Here is a 20,017-nt window from a genome sequence, read left to right as displayed (position 1 = left end):
CAGCCATGCTCAGAAAAGATTCAGATACACTCAAGTCCCTTGCAAATGAAGCACAGACTTGGCTTAAGTTCCACCGCGGAATGCCTGCCAATTATCTGACGAGCCTTATTTTGTGAGGAACCATATAATTTATTGTTCACGCTGGGAAATACATTTTCAGAGTAAAATGAGTGCTATTAACAACAGGGCAAATCGGGACATATGGTCACCCAGCTCTCCTTGTGACTGTGCTAAACTCAGAAGAGTTCTTCAATCACAGATTTTACGCACAACTCCCTGACCATCTCTTTTCTGAAAGTTTAAGCCCACTGCTCCTGTTGCCTGGAAGATGGTTTCCATCTGTTTCTGCCTACCCTTTGAGGCTGATTTAATCCCCACGTCCTTTATGAAAAATTTTTCCATCCCTGAAGAGGACAGGCTCCCTTCCTTCTTTTGCTATCCTTGGCGCCAAAACTTCCAACTTGACCCTTCTCCACCATTATGCTCCTCTGCTTTGGACCAGACCTCTGTGTGCTTGGTTTGGCTCTGTACTTGGTACTTGACCCTAAACAACTTCTTACTCATCTTTGTATTTTCCTAAGCAAAGGTCCTTGCATATAGCAAACATTTAAAAATACAGTCATCAGTTATAATCTGATAGTTCAATTGTGACTCTTAAAAATTATTTATTTAATATTGGCATTAACCCTAAAGAAGAGGAAATTCATCAACCAAAGATCTAGAGTCATTTAAACAAATTGAAAATCACTCATCCATTTCGGCATCTAAAAGGTTTTCTCAAAGTAGGTATGACATACCCAAAGTCCCTAATAGAAGGTATATTCATGTTGTCTTAGACAAGTATTTCCTAAGACCTTCATTAAACCATTCTATATGCAATGATTTCTATTTTTATCTTAAATTTGTTTATTAAATAAAATAAAACCTAAATATTTATTAAATAAAATTAAGCCCCTCCATCAGCCATCTCCCCGTATCTCGATACTATTCTATAGCGTTAACAAGTTTGAACAAGTTTTATTATTTATTTGCTGCTGTTTAAATAATGCACTTGAATCTTGAGTTACCAATTTTAGATTGTTTGTTGACTACTCACAGTAAAAGTTGAGTGATTTAGTATGTTTATGCAACCCCCTTCTTTACTGACCCTCCTTAAGTACCTCCCAATTTTTTTAAGGTATGTTACTATTTTTAATATTACAGTGTTTATAATAGTTACATTCACTTAAGTGTTAACATTTCTGTGTTTTGTTCCTAGATTCTTTCTAATAGTGTTAAGACCAATATGAAAAGCAATTGCTGTATTATGGTTACTAAATATTATTCCTTTCAGATTCCTCCAAGTAGCATGACTGGACTCACAGGGAAGGGATAAACATAATTATTAAAACCCTGCCTTTTAAAGGGTAACTGGACACTAGGGTCTAATACATCTTTTACAATTACTTTTTAAGTTTCTTTGTTTCTTCTAGGTCATATGCAATTGCCTCTAGTATCTGTCTCATATCAGATATGCTTCTTCTATTTTGTTGGATTCTATCTGGAATAACTCATACATAAGATACGTAGGCACCGGATTTTCTGAGCCACATTTATTTTTAGCCTCACATTGATTGATAGTTTGGCTGGTTCTACAATCATAACTTTAAAATACTTTTCCCTCAGAAAGTCTTGACTCATTGCCTTCTAGAATCCAGGGAGGCAAATGAAGTCTGATTTTTATTCCTTGTAGGAATGGTTCTCCCCTCACCAAAAGAAAAAAGTTCTTAGAATTTTCTCTCCATTAATAAAATTTTACTAAGATAGGTGGTCCTTTCAGTTTTAAGAACTGTCTGTCTTCAGTTTGTGAAACTTTTCTTCTGTTAATATTTTTTATACTGTTTCTTCCCCTTCTTGGTCTCTTTCTTCTTCTCAAATGTTTATTAGCTGTATTTTGGGATCTTGATTCTAGGCTCAACATGTTGTAAATGTTCCTTATATTTTCCCTTTTCTCTTTTTCTTTTTGGTTTTACCTTTTATTTTACCCTCTAGCTCATCACTCTGGTCTTTAGACCTAGCCACCCCATGTTTAAGATATTTAACTTTTTATTTTCACATTCATAATTTTAATTTCCAGGGTCATTTTCTTATTCTTTGATTGATCTTTTCCATAGCCACCCAGATATGTGTGTCTGTGTGTATAGTCAATATTCTCTTGACTCTATCTTGAAATGCCAATTAAAATTCTATTTAAAAAATCTCTCTTATATTTTTCTGAATCATCTCTGGTTTTGTTTTTTACACAATGTTCATATATGTACTTGTCTTTTTAAATTATGCTATTGGCTTTCTTCAGCTGTCATGACATCTTTGGCTGTTGATGTATAATTATGATTGAAGGGCCAGGTTGATTGATACAGATTATTGGTGGGGTGCATTTTCCTTGGGTGGGTGGGCAGAGTGTGGACCTATGTAATTATTACCTAACTGGTTTCCCTTAAAGACTCATGGACACAGGCAAGAAAGCAGACTGGGGACCCACCGCCCCTGGAGAAACTTACTCTAAGAGTTGAGAAGTTTTTAATATTTCTATCCTGTATAGATGCTGCATTCTTGTTTCCCACATTTCTATGTCTGTCTGAAATAAAATTACTTCATGTTCTGCTGTTTTCTCTGAATGCCCTATGTCCATATGAAGAGCGTATGTCTACCACGGGATAGTTCCTATGCTTTAGAGTAGAATTCTGTAATTTTAACCTATACCCTCTCTACATTTAAAGTAAGAGCAGAAAGGAGAAGTAAGGGGCCCAACTGGCCCAGTTATTTTGAAATTCAGCTCTTTAAAAATTTTTCTGATGGTCACTCCAACACCTGTGTCAAGTCTTTCTGTTGGCTTCAGGTTTAGAATTATTTGGGACTTTCATGGGAAGAATCATCTATGTCTCTTGAGCTATGCTTTTCTTCTTTTAATTTCTCTATAGATCAGATCCATTCAACTTTTACTTTTCGGGATTTTCTCAAATTATTTTACCTGCTGGCTCTAAAAACATATGGGCATCCCTTGTTTTACTGCACTTCATTTTATGGTGCTTTGCAGATACTGCATTTTTTACAAATTGAAGATTTGTGGCAAACCCGCACTGAGCAAGTCTATCAGTGTCATTTTTCCCGATAGCATGTGCTCACTTCATGTCTCTGTGTCACATTTTGGTAATTCTTGCACTACTTCAAACTCTCTGATTATTACTATATTTGTTATGGTGATCTTTGATGTTACTATTGTAAATGTCTTGGGGCATCACAAACCACACTCGTATAAGACAGAGATAAATTATGTGTTCTTACTCTCCCACCGACCAGCCATTCCCCGGTTTCTCTCCCTCCCTTCAGGCCTCCCTATTCCCTGAGACACAACAATAGTGAAATTAAGCTGATTCATAACTCTACAAGGGCTTCTAAGTGTTCAAGAGAAAGGAAGAGTTACACACATGTCTCTCACTTTAAATCAAAAGCTAGAAACGATTAAGCTGAGTGAGGAGGCATGTCAAAAGCTGAGATAGGCTGAAAGCTAGGTCTCTTGTGCCAAACAGTTAGCCAAGATGCGAATGCAAAGGAAAAGTTCTTGAAGGAAATTAGAAGTGCTGCTCCAGTGAATACATAAATGATAAAGTGAAACAGCCTTACTGCTGATATGGAGAAAGCTTTAGTGGTCTCCGTAGAAGATCAAACCAGCCACAACATTCCCTTAAGACAAAACCTAATCCAGAGCAAGACTCTAACTCTCTTTTATTTTATCAGTGATGAGAGAGGTGAGGAAGCTGCGGAAGGAGAGTTTGAAGCTAGCAGAGGCTGGCTCATGAGGTTAAAGGAAAGAAGCTGTCTCCTTAACATAAAATGGAAGGTGAAGCTGCAGCAAGTTATCTGGAAGATCCAGCAAGTTATCCAGGAGGTGGCTCATAAAAAACAGAATACCAACATAGACAGAATAGTCTTACAGCGGAAGAAGATGCCATCTAGGACTTTCATAGCTAGAGAGGAGAAATCAATGCCTGATTTCAAAGCTTCAAAACGTAGACTGACTCTCTTATTGGGGACTAATACAGCTGGTGAGGTTAAGTTGAAGCCAATGCTCATTTACTGTTCTAAAAATCCCAGGGCTCTGAAAGAATTATGCTACATCCACTCTGCCTGTGCTCTATAAATGGAAAAAAGCCTGGATGACAGCACATCTGTTTCCAACATGGTTTACTGAATATTTTAAGCTGAATGTTGAGACCCACTGCTCAGAAACAAAAATTCCTTTCAAAATATTACTTCTCATTGACAGTGCACCTGGTCACGCAAGATGCACAATGAGACTAGCATTGTTCTTGTGCCTGTTAACACAACATCCATTCTGCAGCCTGTGGATCAAGGAGTAATTTCAACTTTCACTTCTTATTATTTAAAAAATACATTTAGTAAGGCTCTAGCTGCCACAGACAGTGATTCTTCTGATGGATATGGGAAAGGTCAGTTGAAAGCCTCTGGAAAGGACTCACTATTCTAGATGCCATCGAGAACTTTCATGATTCATTGGAAGAGATCAAATATCGATATTAACAAGAATGCGGAAGACATTGTTTCCAGCTCTCATGGATGACTTAGAGGGGTTCAAAACTTCGGTGGAGGAAGTAACTGGAGGTGTGGTGGAAATAGCAGGAGAAATAGAATTATCAGTGGAGTCTGAAGAAATGAATGAAATACTGCAATCTCATGATAAAACTTGAACGGATAAGGAGCTGCTTCTTATGGATGAAAAAAGAAAGTGGTTTCTAGAGATGGAAACTACTCCGTGAAGACGAAGTGAAGATGCTGTGAAGACTGTTGAAATAACAACAACAGATTTTAGAACATGGCATAGATTTAGTTGATAAAGCAGCAGCGGGGTTTGAGAGGATTAACTCCAATTTGGAAAGTTCTTCCCTGGGTAAAATGCTATCAAACAGCATTGAAAGGAAGAGTCAATCCATGTAGCAAACTTTATTGCTGTTTTACTTTGAGAAATCCCCACAGCTACTCCACCCTTCAGCAGCCACCACCCTGATCAGCCAGCAGTCATCAACATGGAGGCAAGACCCTGCCAAAAATATGATTTCCTAAAGGCTCGAGTGATGGTTAGCAATTGTTTTTTAGCAATAAAATACTTTTAACTTAAGGTAGATACTTTCAAAATTAAACACAACACTATTGCATAGTTAATAGACTACTTTTTGTTATTACCATAGAAGGAATAGCTATGTATGTTTGTGCCAGCCCGTATCTTAAACCAGAAGACAAACTAAGTATTTTCTTACATTTCTTTTAATGATGCAAATAAATCTGCTTTGCATTCATTTTAAATAGCCTGGAATTTATACTAATATTTGGTTAAAAATTTCTCTACACTTTGGAGTGGTTTGTACTAATCCATGTGATACTGCATTTAGAGATTTTTTTTTTAATTTCCCAGCATAAAAATGTATATATGGTTACAGCCAAAAGGAACTATTTGCTTGCAATCTGCTCTTCCTGGCACCCTGTGTGCTCCATGAGATATAAGCATCTACTGAATCATGGAAAATGCAATTTGAAGTTACATAAGTAAATTAGTCACTGCATTCTGTACTATCAACAGTCTGGAGTGTCGTTAAAGTTCTGTCTATATAGAAAAAAAAATTAAATCTCTTTGTATGGCACTCCTGCTCAGTATTTGACCAAAGTCATGGTCACTATGTCTTGGAAAATATTCACATTTTAGTCTTAATCAAATCTAGTTTTCCAGCATTTCAAACATATTATGAAAGCTAAACCATTTTAGTGAGATATGTTAGCTCTAGGACAAAATTCCAGGTTGACTATATAATTGTCTAGTTGATTAATTTATTGTTAACTTGGGCATAGAAAATTCAAATCCTTTGTAAACTCAATTTCAATTAAAAGAGAGAGAGAGAGCCATAGACACAGAGAGAGAGAGAGATGAATGTGTAAATACCACAATCTCACTAACAACCAAATGTTTAAATTAAGTGGCCCCAGATCAGTTTTCTCCAAGCCCCAAAAAAGTGAGATCATGGAAGCGAAGCAAGGTTCATTGAGCAAATATTTCTTTGTGCTGTCAAGTAAGATTGGCCTCCCTCAAAGAATTGCCCTGAATGTGGAAGTTGGTAATATCTGACAGCAGTAATATGTAGCACAAATGGAAAAAAAGGAATCAGCCTGCCTAAGGCATCCTTCCCTAGAAGAGCTACTTAACAGGCTTGCCTACACTATGCCCTAGAATCTCCTGAATTTCATTGTTTTTCTTCTGTATCTTCACAAGCATATCATTTTGACTGACCACATAAATGAGACCATATAAATGTTTTGTTTTCCAGTTTTTTTTTTTTCCTTTTCCTTTGTTTTCTCCCTTCCAGAGTTGATTACAACAGTCTGGTACGATTAATCTTGCCCAGACACAATCTACCGTGATACATGAGATAGTTCTATAACTTAGGACATGGTGAGACCTTTAAAGGAATCAGCTTCAAATGACTGTGAGAGAACATGAAAAGAAAACACTGTAAGGTTTACAATTATGGACACTCAAGACGGATACTGATCACTGCTTTCAACTCTCCTTTCTAAGGGAACAAGGAAACATTAGAAGACAGTCATGGTTGCTCTGAGCTCTTCTGAAAATGACTTCTGTTGCTGTCTAGGTTATATTGACATTTTTACCCCAGTTTCTCAGGCTATTCTTTTCTCATCTGGATTATTCCTTAAAGCAGTAATTTTATTATTGTTTTCAGAACTACCTCTCATCACTCTTGTTAGTTATTCACGTTTCCATTTTAACCCAAATATTTCAGCAACTGATTTCTGATGACACTTCCCCTTCTTCCAGTATTTTTTTGCTAAGTATATTGCCTCAGGAATGGCTCTCTCTCCTCTTTCTCCTAGTCCTACAGAGTCTTGTCTCCTTTTTTAACTTCTGTAAGCTCTATGATTCACACCTTCAGGCAAGAACCTGTGTCTGAGAAATCACTCCTAGTTGGGGTGCTCCACAGACATGATCCAAACGGCTAAAGAAATGAAGGCAATTATCTGGATAAATCTGAATGTATTCCATCATTAGACAAATACTTTTGGAGAACCTATTCCGGGCCCAGTTTTATGCTAAGTGCCAAGGATATGATGGTGAGCAAAATAAAATAAGATCCCTGCCCTCGTGAAATAGAGTCTAAAAGTAGTAACGGTCAATATTTAATGATTGCATATTATGTGTTAACCATATCTCATGACTCGTATCTTGTAACTCTCAGCAAAACTACCATGAACGTATCTGTTCATACAAAAAACACCATGATGGCACGAGACGATTTTTTTTGTCTTCCTGCCCTTCGCTAGATGGCTATGAACTCAAGTCTGCTTTAGTTTGTTAACAGGGCTGGACACAGATGGCTGGCGATTACTTTATGTTGCTTTATATCTGAGTTTGGATTCTCCAGGGAGGGTATTGCTATCTGCACAAATTTAGTTATTTAACTGCATCTTCTCAGCTAGTCTGACAGAGCCAGGATTTGAACCCAAGTCCTCCCCCTCCAGAGCTCATGCTCTTCCTTACTCCGCTCATCCACCTATGCACCCCTACACTCGTCTGCCCTTAAAATCCACAGATAGAGGGGAAAAAAGGGGGGAGGGATGACATGGCAAAAGCATCTGGAAAATAGCATCAATTCTCCTTTGATCTGTGCATTTTAGACAGAATGAGGGACAACCATAAGAATTCCTTTTTGCATTTCTCCCAAAATATTGAGCAAGCAACCCTACGTCAGAATAAGTGATATTGATGAAATTTTAAAAAGAGCTATATTTAGCCCATCATTCAAGTGAGAAAACTTTTTTAGAAAAAAAAAAAGTTGTAATGGGGATCATAATCACATGAATACATAAGGTTCCCATTATGCCAGAGTCTAACCTAAATCATAAAAATGCATTTGTGTTATTATATAGTATATCATTATTGTGCAAGGAGCCCCATTTACTCACTCAATAGACATTTATTGAGAATGTGCTACATGTTAAGGCTCTATGTTAAGAGACATATTCATTCAGATAAACGTCAGACAGACACTGCTTCCCATCCATGGGCTGATAAAGGATGATATCTGAAGGTGAGAGGAGGAAATAAAGGAGTAAGTGTGAGCAGAGGAAGGGGACTAAGATAATTCTAGGTTTCTGGAGGCTACCAGACAGAGGCTGCATGATTTATCTAGAAGGTGAAGGTGAAGGAATATGGGATTTTTGACAATTTGGAGTTTTCTGTTTTCTGGGTGTTTTGTTTCCATCCTATGCTCTGGCTGAAGCACTGTGTTCCTTGGAGCTTGGCGGTGTCATAACCTTTGTCTGATTATCTAGGTTTTCTGAACCCAATTAGAGAGGATAAAATATGTATTTAAGAGATTTCTGCCATCCTAATAGCCCCTAACCATCCCCCTGGGGGTTCTTTTCCTGACTATTACATTAATTATATTTTAATTTTTTGTCTTTTCAACCCAATTATGAAAGTTCGCGTTAGTCCCTGTCCATACCTCGGGGTGTCCACCCCTCCTTTACACCAGTTTTTAATAGGAAAAACAAAGTGCGCTTATACTATGATTCAGTAGGTACAAAGCTAAGAAATGTCATTCAAATCTATTGAAAAAAATGTGATTCATCTTGATTTTGCAATCTGAAAAAAAAATGTGGGGAAATTAAACGGTGTTTTATCACTGAATGAAGCTACACTGTAGAGAGCTGCCTGTCTTCACAAATGCTGCAAATGTCCCTTTATAACTTGACTTTACTCGGAGGTTTACTAAAACATCTGTCTAAATTATTCAAGTGATTTTACTTTTTATTCCTAGTTCTCTTGTAATTTTAGAGAGACCTGTGTGGTTAGTTGGATTTTCTTCTGTAGACATTGCTCTAGGAAACATAATTAAATGCATACTGGAAGAAATTTTGCTCTTTTGCTCTCTTCCATGTTATAAATTCCATGTCACTGAGGTATAGTTACAGGATGCACGGATCTTTTGTTTGCTTTCTCATCTCAGACCTGACTCCTCACCATCTCCCCCTGCCCTTGAGCATGATCTCCCCCTGCCCTTGAACCTGGCACTTGCTGGTGCTGGTGGCGTCGGGCAGCATCGGCAGGCAGCCAGGCTGAACCTTACAAGGAAGGCGGGGGGAAGCAGACTGACATAGTTCAATAATTAACACAGTGCAGGACACAATGCTCAATAAGGATCTGCTGAATTAAAAGGTGTGTGTGCACCTGACTGTTACAGACACTTCAAGCTGATAATGTGCGGTTCCCTGGCTGAGCATTATAAATGAGAGCAGAGGACTGACCAGCTCTTTTGGTCCTCCAAAGTCAATAAAACTTAGGGAAAGCCTTCTTTTAGAGATATAAAAGTTTTATTTACTTTTAATATCTGTGTCAATAATTCTAGCAGCGTGAAAAAATAAACATGTTCAAATATTTTGTGCATTGTTTTGAATAATTAAAGATACTTTGACAGGGAACAGAAGGAAGTGAATTTTAATGTGAAGGGGGACACATAAGTATCTTATATTAAAAAAAAAACCTTTAGTAGCAAATCTTAGCTACTCATTATATAATAGCCCTTGATTTGGGGCTGGTCTGAATTCAGCAACTCCAAGACTAATTAAATAATTTGAGCATTTTACAACGTTCTGAAAATTCCTAGAATGAGTGTTTCTTCTTGATTTCTTCAGTCTTTCCCACATTCAATCATCTCATGAATACAAATAAACTCCAATTAACATATTTTATAAATGTGTCTTACAATGTGCTTCTTTGACTTATTTTGATTTCACAAAGCTAAATAATGAAAAAAGAACACTGGCTAGTGTTCAGTCGTATGTCTGGAGGCCCTGAAAGATCCACACCCATAAATACACACAAGGTTTTCTGATGTACACACAGCTCCCGCTGGCCCAGCAACCCTGGACAGCTTCTAGCCCCTGGCATCATTCTGTGTCCATTTCATCCTGAAACTCTCACTGTCTCCATCACTGCTCCTCAAGGGGGCAGCTGTGACTCTGCAAGTTTCTGATCTGAGAGACAATGGTGATTTTTTTTTCCTATTACCTTAAAAAAACAAACAAACAGAAAACAAAAACCCTTAGTATGATGCATATTTGAATTACTAAGAACATGCAGGACCATGATTTTACTTATCCTAAAAATCAAGTCACTGAAACACTTCTCAGAATAGAAATAACATCTTATTAGCACTTACGTTTGCTCCCCCACAACCTTGGAAGTCACAGTATGAAAAGTAAGAGTAGGCCGTCATTTATAAAATGTAAAGAAGAGAAAGAAAAAGAAAAACAAAGTTGGATATCAGCGCTCTGGAGATTTTCTTTGGTTAAATATGTGTCGTCCACAAGAAAGCAAAATAAACTACCTAAGGCCCTCTCCAGATAAAATAATATATTAAAAAAGACAGCTCCAGGTTCAAACACAAAAGTACCACTTAAGTTGATGTTATTAATAATTCACATAATGTGGACATTTCCAGACTCTGAAAAATGCTGTTTTTCCCTGGCTAGTCCAACTAACCATGTCACAAGAGGCTTAATAAACTGACAGACACATTCCTTTCTAAGTTAAATTCACAAGTTTGATCCTAATACATTCCCATCTGCATGTGTCAAAATATAATGCTTTCTAGTTATTAGGCTTAGAGCCCCAAACTGTCTTATTTAATTTTCCTGCCATGTGCGTGGTCCAACATAAAATATTCATGGACTTCCATCAGGCCATACAAGTGAAGAAAGGTCACAGGTCTGGAACCCATGGCAAGTTTGCTCTATTCGGCAGCAGGTTGGCTGACGTACATCTTTCGTCTTTTAAAATTGATGGCTACATTGATCTAGTAAGGGACAAATGCTCATACTAACAAGCTCTCCAAGTGTTTGTTGGGTACTTTTTCCTCTGAATGCGTTAGGATTTTTAGAGTCATACAGGACCTCACTTGGAATGTTAGGATCTTGGAAATGTGATTGCCCCCAGGATGTTTGACTTCCTCATGACTTCTGATGACGGAGGATGGGACAATCTTTAAGTCTTCATTCTGAGGGAAGAACTTTCTCATTTGCACATTAGGGCTGAGGGGCCATGCCTTCAGAATGCCTTCAGCCTTTGTTTCACAAGCTGGCTGTTGCCATCACACCACCCAAACCTCGAAACTCACGGTGAAAATTAGTTCCCTGCTTTTCTATACAAAGAACTACACACATTCAGTTCAGTACATGCTGTCTTTCATGTACAGATGTTCTGTACTTGCAAGATTTTATGTGGAAAAGTTAATGGAAGATTAGGAACAACAGAAAAATTTTCCAGGAAACTCAATTGACCCTCAACTTTTAAAAAACTATAAACTGCTTATATAAATGCCCACTGCTGTTTTATTTAATCTCTCACCATCATCCTCCACATGTGGAAAAAGAATAAGAATGGGGGCTCAAGAGAAATAGTAAGATGGCTCAGATTAAACTGAGCCATTTAGTTTCTTTTTACTGTTGCGGTTTTGCTATAAACTCTATAAACTTCCATGACTAAAACCATCATCAATATTAAGGACAGTATTTTTCCAGAGTCACATGAGAATCGGGAAAGGAGGCATTTGTCATACACTGGGGTATCTCTGGAATAGCTCACTCCCGTGAATCAGGTCTGCCCTTTCTGCCTTCCTCTTTCAACATTTGGAAATGAACAGATATATTAGTTGATAACAGAGCTGGGAGGAGAGATCTAGAAAGGGATGTGAGCTCTGTCAATCTTCTCCTTCTCTGTCTCCTTGCTAAGGAGGACACATTAAAGTGTTTTTCATGGAAAAATCAGTCTTCGTCAATATATTCAGAGCAAAGTGACCTTGAATATATAAATATAACACACTGAACAACACATTGACGCCTCTGGAGAGAATATAAGTGAACCAAAAAGGAAGAAGGGAAAGCACCCTAAAGAAAGAAGTTAAATTCAGGGAAAGGGCTGGCAAATGCATTTCTTGCCACTTACCTTTTCTGCTGACTGGGCTGTACCAAAAAAGATGGGAATGAAAGCTAACCAAATGATGCAGGTGGTGTACATGGTAAATCCAATAGGTTTGGCTTCGTTGAAAGTCTCTGGAACTCCTCTCGTTTTAATGGCATAAACAGTACAAGTGACCATCAAGAGGATACTGTACCCCAGTGAGCAAATGAGCGAGAGGTCAGAAATGTCACACTTGAGCACTCCCCTGGCGTTCTCTGGGTCTAGAGTCCGCTGTTCTCCATAGTCAATGATGATGTGCGGGGGGTCCACCACAAACCAGACACACACACCCAGGAGCTGGATGGAGATGAGGCTGAAGGTGATCACCAGCTGGGATGCTGGACTGATAAACTTGGGCGCTGTGACAGATTTCTTCCCCTGCTCAAATATTCGGTGGATTCGGTTTGTTTTGGTAAGAAGGGCTGCATAACTGAAACACATGCCAAGTCCCAGGAAGATCCGTCGGAAGGAGCAGATGATTGTATCTGGTGCTGCGATCATTAGAAAGGTGATTGAATAGCAGAGAAAGATCCCCGTTAGGAGTACGTAACTAAGTTCGCGTCCCGAAGCCCTCACGATGGGTGTGTCGTTGTAGCGGACAAAGGTCACGATCACAAAGGTGGTGGCAATGATTCCCAGTATTGCAACGAACACAGGCACCACAGCCCAGGGAGAATGCCACTCGAGTTTGATGATGGGGATGAGCTGGCAGCCAGTGCGGTTGATGTTTGGTCTCTGATCCAAAGGGCAGAGTTCGCAGGAGAGCTCATCCACCTGGTAGTTGTAGCCTTCACAGCGCTCGCAGTGCCAGCAGCAAGGGACTCCTTTCACTGTTTTCTTCCTCTCCCCGGGCTTACAGGGCAGGCTGCAGACAGACGCCGGGTGAGTGTGTTCTCTATTAGCCCACTGCATGTCTTCCACCTGTGGGCATAAAATATTAATGAGGCTTCCACTTTTCCCCATTTATAATATCCTAATCCTAGCCACAGGTTTGTAATAAATCACTGAATGCTGACAGTACAAACACAGTTTACCATAGTAAGAGCCCAGCGTCTCTTTCCCTGATATTGACTTTATGAAAGTGTTAAATAATTGGGGCCGATAAATCATTCACATAATCAACTTGATGAGTGTTGTTAGTTTCCATTTACCTCCTCATTGTTGACCAATCTGACATTGGGAGAAGGATTTATGGGCCCAAATAGGTTTAAAACTAAAAAAAAAAAAAAAAAAAGTCCCATGGGAAAATGTGTTAGAACTTCGCTCAGGTATAAATGCCAGCATCCCTGAAATACTGGCTGGGATATAAACATACATACGAATGGTGATCCAAGTCTTTCCACCATATTTGCGGGAATTCAAATCTCATTGCGTCAGTTTTGAAAGGAAATGGCAAAACCAGCTATTTTAATTTCTGATAGTCCTCAGGTGTTCATGGTGATACTTGTATTCTCGTTTTTGCTTTGGTTTAAGGTGGAAATACACTTTTCCCTCCAGTCTTGCATTTCCACATTGTGAAAAAGACCATGCTGAGTGAGATAGCTCGATGGCAGTGTTTTCCATTGAACTAAAGTAGGCTTAAAACAGTGAAATTTGTACAAATGAGCAAGTCCTTATGCTGTGATTTGTATCTGCTTCAGGGCCGTAAAGTTCTATCTTACTCTCTTGAATTAGATCACAGAATACGTCTATTAAAACACACAAAAAAATGCCATTTTAAGGGAATTTAGCCAATCATTAACCTCTTAACCTTAAATTTTTTTTACTAAAGGTCCTGGACCCAATTCCAATGTAGGTGGTAGGAAGAGGGGGTTTCCCATACCACCAAGCGATTCTTGGACACCAGCTCGGTGTCTTGTAAGTCAAATCAATTCTGACACTATCTACATAGAAATAGCACCAGATCCCACACAAGGCTAATAGGACAAACTGGAAGTTATGGATTTTAGGAGATGACTTATGACAAGCAGCTACTATATAAAAGGTAAGCTCTATGAAGGGAGGGATTTTGTTCACCAATGTGGACAAACAGTGATTGACATACTATGTGTCCTCAGATATTTGTTGAATCTGTGAGGAAGGAAGAACAGAAAGGGTACCCCTGAGGAAGAAGAGGCCATCTTGAAAGTACTGGGTTCTGGAAATAAAATGTTGCTCAAAGAGTCACAGAGATGAGAGCTGAAGTTATGTTTAAATAAAACAAAACAAAACAAAATGAAAACTTGTTTTCCTCAGATCAGCTCCATTAAAAACCCAAAAGAAAAATTACCATATCCTTGGGTAATCTGGCTCCAAGATGGCCTCAAATAACTTGACCTGCTGGAATTCATGCACTGATGGAGTCCTCCCCCACTTTCCATAGGGCTGATCTATATACACAATAATATATTCCAGCAAAGACTGCGTGAAATTTCTGAGGCTAGGTCATAAATGACATTTTGGCTTCTGCCTTGCTCTCTCCTGGTTTGCTCACTCCAGGGAAATAACCAGACTGTCATGAGAACTCTCAAGCAGCCCTATGGAAAGGAACAGACCTCCTGCCAACAACCAGCACCCACTTGCCATGCATGTGAGAAGCCGCCTGGAGAGTGAATTGTCTGGCCCCAGTCAAGTCTTCAGATGACTGCAGCCCCCGTTGACACGTTGACTCTACCTCATGAGAGACCCAGAGCTAGAACCACCCAACTAAGCTGCTTCTGAATTTCCACACTGCAGAAACTGTGAGAGATAATAAGTGTCTTGTTGTCTTAAGCTGCTAAATATGGAGTTATTTGTGACAGAGCAATAGAAAACTAACACGGCTCAAATTAAGTGTACCTACTTGTTCTGTGACCACCACCAGCATGGTTGTCTACTGAGAATCCACTGAGAAGGCAGTGACAGCTACCTCACACCACAAAATGCCCCAAAGTGTCTCGTGTCAGCAATATTCTATCATCACTGTTAAGGTTGCCCACCTTTGGGAACTATGTGACTGAGATTATTCTCATGAATAGATTGATTGCTTAAGGATGTTTCCCTTTCTTGAATGTGGAGTGAAGAGTGGAGGGCAGAGAATTGTAGTTCCCAAGTTCAACACTTGCAGAGGGCTGTCAAATCTCCCCAAGGTGGAGTAGAGGATTCATGCATGTTTAATTTCAAACATCCTCCCAGGAGAAAGTAGATGGTACTTCACATGTCCTAAGGGCACTCAAGACTATTAGATTTACCTTGTCTGTTCATCACAAAGGAAAAGCAATCTATCATAAACCTGTTAATTTACTATTAGGTTTTAATGATTTAGAAAAGTGATTTTATTTATGTATAAGATTCCATTAGGCAAGAAAAAAAAAAGTTAAATTGAAAGTGGCTTCTCAAAAATATTGAGAAAAATGAAATGCTCCACTGAGTGGCTAAAACATTGATTTTATACCCTAATGGACTCTTCTAAAGTAATAAAATACTTTTTGTGAAGGTTATGTTTCAAAGCTAATTACTGTAAAACCAAAATTGCATTTTGTTTGGGACTTCTATAGATTTATAATGTTACTGTTAAAAAAAAAAAAGCCAGCAAAAAAAAGAAAAAAATCTCAGAAACATTAAACTTCAAATTTGGTAGAGACCTTAAAGGTCAGCTTGTTTAACCACATGTCTAATTCTTTAATTCTTAATTCATTTTATTTTCCAGAAGGAAACAAGACTTATTAACAAAGAAATATACCTATATTAGATAGACCTCATTATAAAAGATAAATATTCATCATTAGAAGCTAAATATTACATTTTTCTTGATCAGTTTTCTGCATACTGAACTAGTGGAAAAGTGTTTCTCAAAAATAAAAAATAAAGTTATAAGATAATGAAAAATATCACAATTTTTAATAGCTGTAAAATTTCTTCAGGTAAAAAACAATACATTCAAGCAATATATGTGATGTTTCTTGATATAATGGAGAAAACATTACGTATGTTTTAGTAAGCACGTTAAATACATACAACTTCATTTTCATCAAGGAACCCATTTATGTTATAACTGTATTTTGATGCTGTAGCTGAAGTCTGGATACCAACCAACTTCCACCTCAAGGAAGGACAAATAGCAAACACTTGAATCAGGATCTTGTAAATAACATCAATGTCTGAGACATAATTTATGTTACATATGTTGTCAAATTAAAAACAACACCACTCGAGAGTAAATTAAACTGCCTAATTTTCACAACTATGCTGTAAAGCATAAACAAAGATCATTCAGTTCTTTTGCTTTGTTATATTAAATTATATCACCTTTCATAATGAGTATAAAGAGAAGCCTTATCAATGCATTTTTAAAATATATTTTCCTCTCCTTTGATATTACTCTGATATTAGGATATTTTCTGTTTAAAATGCATAGTCTAACAAATGGATGATAGTTATATAGACAGACCTTCCAGAGACAAAACCATAGCCCGTTCCCGTCTTGACAATGTTCACCAACAGTGATTCCTTCTACAGGCTCCAATCCAATCCATTTCACAGAACGTGAGCCTTCAACTGGTTTCTGCCGTCAAACTGTATTATTGCTGCAGACAAACACACCAACAACCAAGCAACCAAACCTTCCTGAGTGAGCATGCTTACATCTTAAAATTTAATGTTTCCAGACCAATCAACCTAGAGTAATGCTTCATAAATTATTTTAATAGACATTACTTTTATAGAATAATTTTCTTCTGTGTAGTTTTAATAACTCCTGAAAAAAAGACTTCAAGAATGTTCCCCAATTAAAGGCCTCACTATTATTAATCATTTCCAGTATTCATTACAAAATTCTCACTCAATTTAATACTTCTATTATGGTATTTTTCCCACGTGTTAAGTGGCATCTTCATCAATATGATTACTATATGCGTAGGAAAAATTTAAATATAACACTTAAAGATAATTGATGTCTAGTCTCACCATCCTTAATTAGCTCATTTCATCTTGCTCCATTAATAAGCATGGTATTAATAATCATTTTGGTGACTAGCTTGCCACTCCAGTATTTAAAAACCCAACTCTTCATCTGACTTACGTAACAGCAGATTATATATGCAAACATTTCCAGTGGAACTGGGCATTTTTTCAAAGATTTGCTCATTAATTTTCATGTAATCAATAAGTTTAACAAGTGTAGTTAATTGGCATAGATATTTAAGATGTCAAAATTTGGTATCATATTTTGTGAATCACTGTGAATTGTATGATTCACACATGAGTGAGTACATTGCACAATTAATTTGATAATGAACTCAAAATAAAGTTTCTCAATATATTAGCCTATACATGCATACATATAAATATAGTTACATACAAATTTATATATTGCTTCCTTAATATTCATCCACTTCCTTTGGGTCGTGCAAAGCTTTCTGCCCCTATTCAAAATGGTGAGTAGGTTTAGCGTCCTTTAAAAATCTGGTATATGTGAGAAGATCCCCAGACTGAAGTCTTAATTCTACGTGATATTACAGATCTACATAACCTTTAAAAATGCAAGTACTCTTCCTATTTAAAAAGACAACTTAAAACGAAGTTAAAATTTCCCCTACAATAGCATCAAAAAATAAAATTCTTAGAACAAGTTAAATGCAAGTTGTTTTCCACTAAAAAACTACAAAACAGCATTTAAAGAAAGTTAAAGAAGATCTAAATAACTGAAACCTCAAGTTCATAAATCAGAAAATTTAACATAGCCAAGATGAAGATACTCCCCAAATTGATCGACAGATAATCCCTATCAAAATCTCCTCTGGCTTCTTTGCAGAAATTGACAAGTTGATCCTAAGATTCACATGGAAACATAAGGGACCCAGGACAGACAAAACAACCTTGAAAGTGAAGAGTGAAGTTGGAGGAGTCACACTTCCTGATTTTAAAGCTTACTACAAAGCTACAGTTTTCAAGCAGCATGATCCTGGCACAGAGATAGACTAATCAGTGAAATAAAATTGAGAGATCAGAAATAATCTCTTAAATGCATGGTAAATTGATTTTTGACCAGGATGACAAGAAAACTCAATGGAGAAAAAATAGTCTTTTCACCAGTGATGCTGGGACAAGACATGACTCCAAAGAATAAGCAACAACATAAAAAGAAACAAATTGGACTTCATCCATATTGAAGACTTTTATGATTCAACAGATGCCATTAGGCAAGTGAAAATACAACCCACAGAGTGGGCAGAAACATTTTCAAATCATATCTGATAAGGAACTTGAATCCAGAATTAATTTTTTAAAACTCTTAGAATTAAACAGTTAAAGGGCATATAATCCAATTAAAAATAAGCTAGAGAAATGAAGAGACATTTCTCCAAAGAAGAAGTATGAATGGCCAATATGCACATGAAAAGATGTCAAACAGCATTAGTCATCAGAGAAATGCAAATCAAAACCACAATACCCACTAGGATGGTCATAATAAAAAACACAGACAATATCAAGTGTTATTGAAGATGTGGAGAAATTAAAACCCTTTACATTGTTGGTGGCAATGTAAAATAGTGTGGTTATTTTAGACAACAGCTTGGCACTTTCTTGAACAGTTAAACATAGAATTGCCATATGACCTACCAATTCCACTCCTGAGTAATTTCAGTCTAAGAAAACTGGAGACATATGTTCGCACAAAAACTTGTACATGAATGTTCATAGCAGCATTATTCATTATAGCAAAAAAGCAGAAACAACCCAACTGTCCATTAACTAATGAATGGATAAACAAAATGTGCTTTATCTTTTCAACCAAATATTAAAAAGAAATAAAGTGCTATATATGCTATAAAATGGGTGAACCTTGAAAATAGGTTAAGTGAAAGAAATACAGACAGGCTGTATTGGTGACTGCCAGAGGCGAAGGAGAGACAGGAATAGAGAGTGACTACTCAAGGGTACAGGATTTCTAGGGTGGTGGTGGAAATGGTCTAAAATTAGTGGTGATGGATACACGACTCTGAATATACTAAAACCCACTGAATGATGTACTTTAAAATGGCAAATTTTACAGCACGAGAATTATCTCAATAAAGCTGTTGTTTTTAAAAAGCATGCATGCTAAGTTGATACAGTCAGGAAGTATGAACATTCAGTCCTCATTTGCTGGGTGAAAAAAACATATATTGCATGCCCACTCTGTTCTGGACACAAGGTTCAGTGTGGGGAATTCAACAGTGACCGAGACATGGTCCCTGGCCTCCAAAGAGAGTAGGCAGGGAAAGAGACAAGCAAAGAGCCAGTCACGGCTCAGTATGAGACTCCCTAAAAAAGAAAAGAGGTGAGGAAAGGGTTCTGCAGGAAGGGCATCCGGCAGGGCCACCAAGTCCAGGCTTCAGGGATGTGTGAACAGCAACCTGAAGGATGCAGAAGAGGTAAACCCAAGAAGGGGATCTCAAGAATGCACCAAGAAAAGCAAAAAAGACATTAAGACCCAGGGGCGAGTCTGTTTCTGTTTCTGTTTCGTAAATAAGTTCATTTGTCTTTTTTTTTTTTTTTCCAGATTCCACATATAAATGATATCATGTGGTATTTTTCTTTCTCTTTCTGGCTTACTTCACTTAGAATGACAGTCTCCATTATGCATTTTGCTGTACACTAGAAATTGACACAACATTGTAAGCTGACTATATCAATAAAAATATGTATATATAAAAAGAAAAATGACCCAGGAGCAAGAAGCCATAACAAACTGAAGACACTAAAGGTATAAAGAATAGCAAAAGTATAGATTAAAGCAGTGGGTAAAGGTAAGCTAGGGAATAGAGAAGGTGCTAGATCATGCTAGAACCTTGTGAGCCATTGAGAGGAGTTTGCATGGTATCTTGAAAGTGGTAGTTGAGGGTTCCTCTGAAGGGTTATAACAAGGACAAGGATGATGAGATTTATTGTTTAGAAGAATCCTCGGGCTGCAGAATAGAGAGAAGACGACTG

The 20,017-nt window shown here is 37.6% G+C and overlaps 1 protein-coding gene across 2 annotated transcripts in view; it reads right to left on the bottom strand.

Annotated features, from left to right (window-relative positions):
• Window positions 1–20,017, bottom strand: part of GRM8 (glutamate metabotropic receptor 8) — a 676,464-nt gene that overhangs the window by 74,476 nt on the left and 581,971 nt on the right. For both annotated transcript variants that reach the window (XM_031455300.2, XM_064487381.1), the window contains exon 9: window positions 12,071–13,006. In XM_031455300.2, coding sequence (XP_031311160.1) covers window positions 12,071–13,006 — 936 coding nt within the window. The remainder of the gene's footprint in view (window positions 1–12,070; window positions 13,007–20,017) is intronic.

Source organism: Camelus dromedarius, chromosome 7 (assembly GCF_036321535.1).
Source record: "Camelus dromedarius isolate mCamDro1 chromosome 7, mCamDro1.pat, whole genome shotgun sequence".
Classification (NCBI taxonomy): Eukaryota; Metazoa; Chordata; class Mammalia; order Artiodactyla; family Camelidae; genus Camelus; species Camelus dromedarius.
Note: the sequence above shows the minus strand (reverse complement) of the source record. Positions and strands in the feature narration are given on the sequence as shown.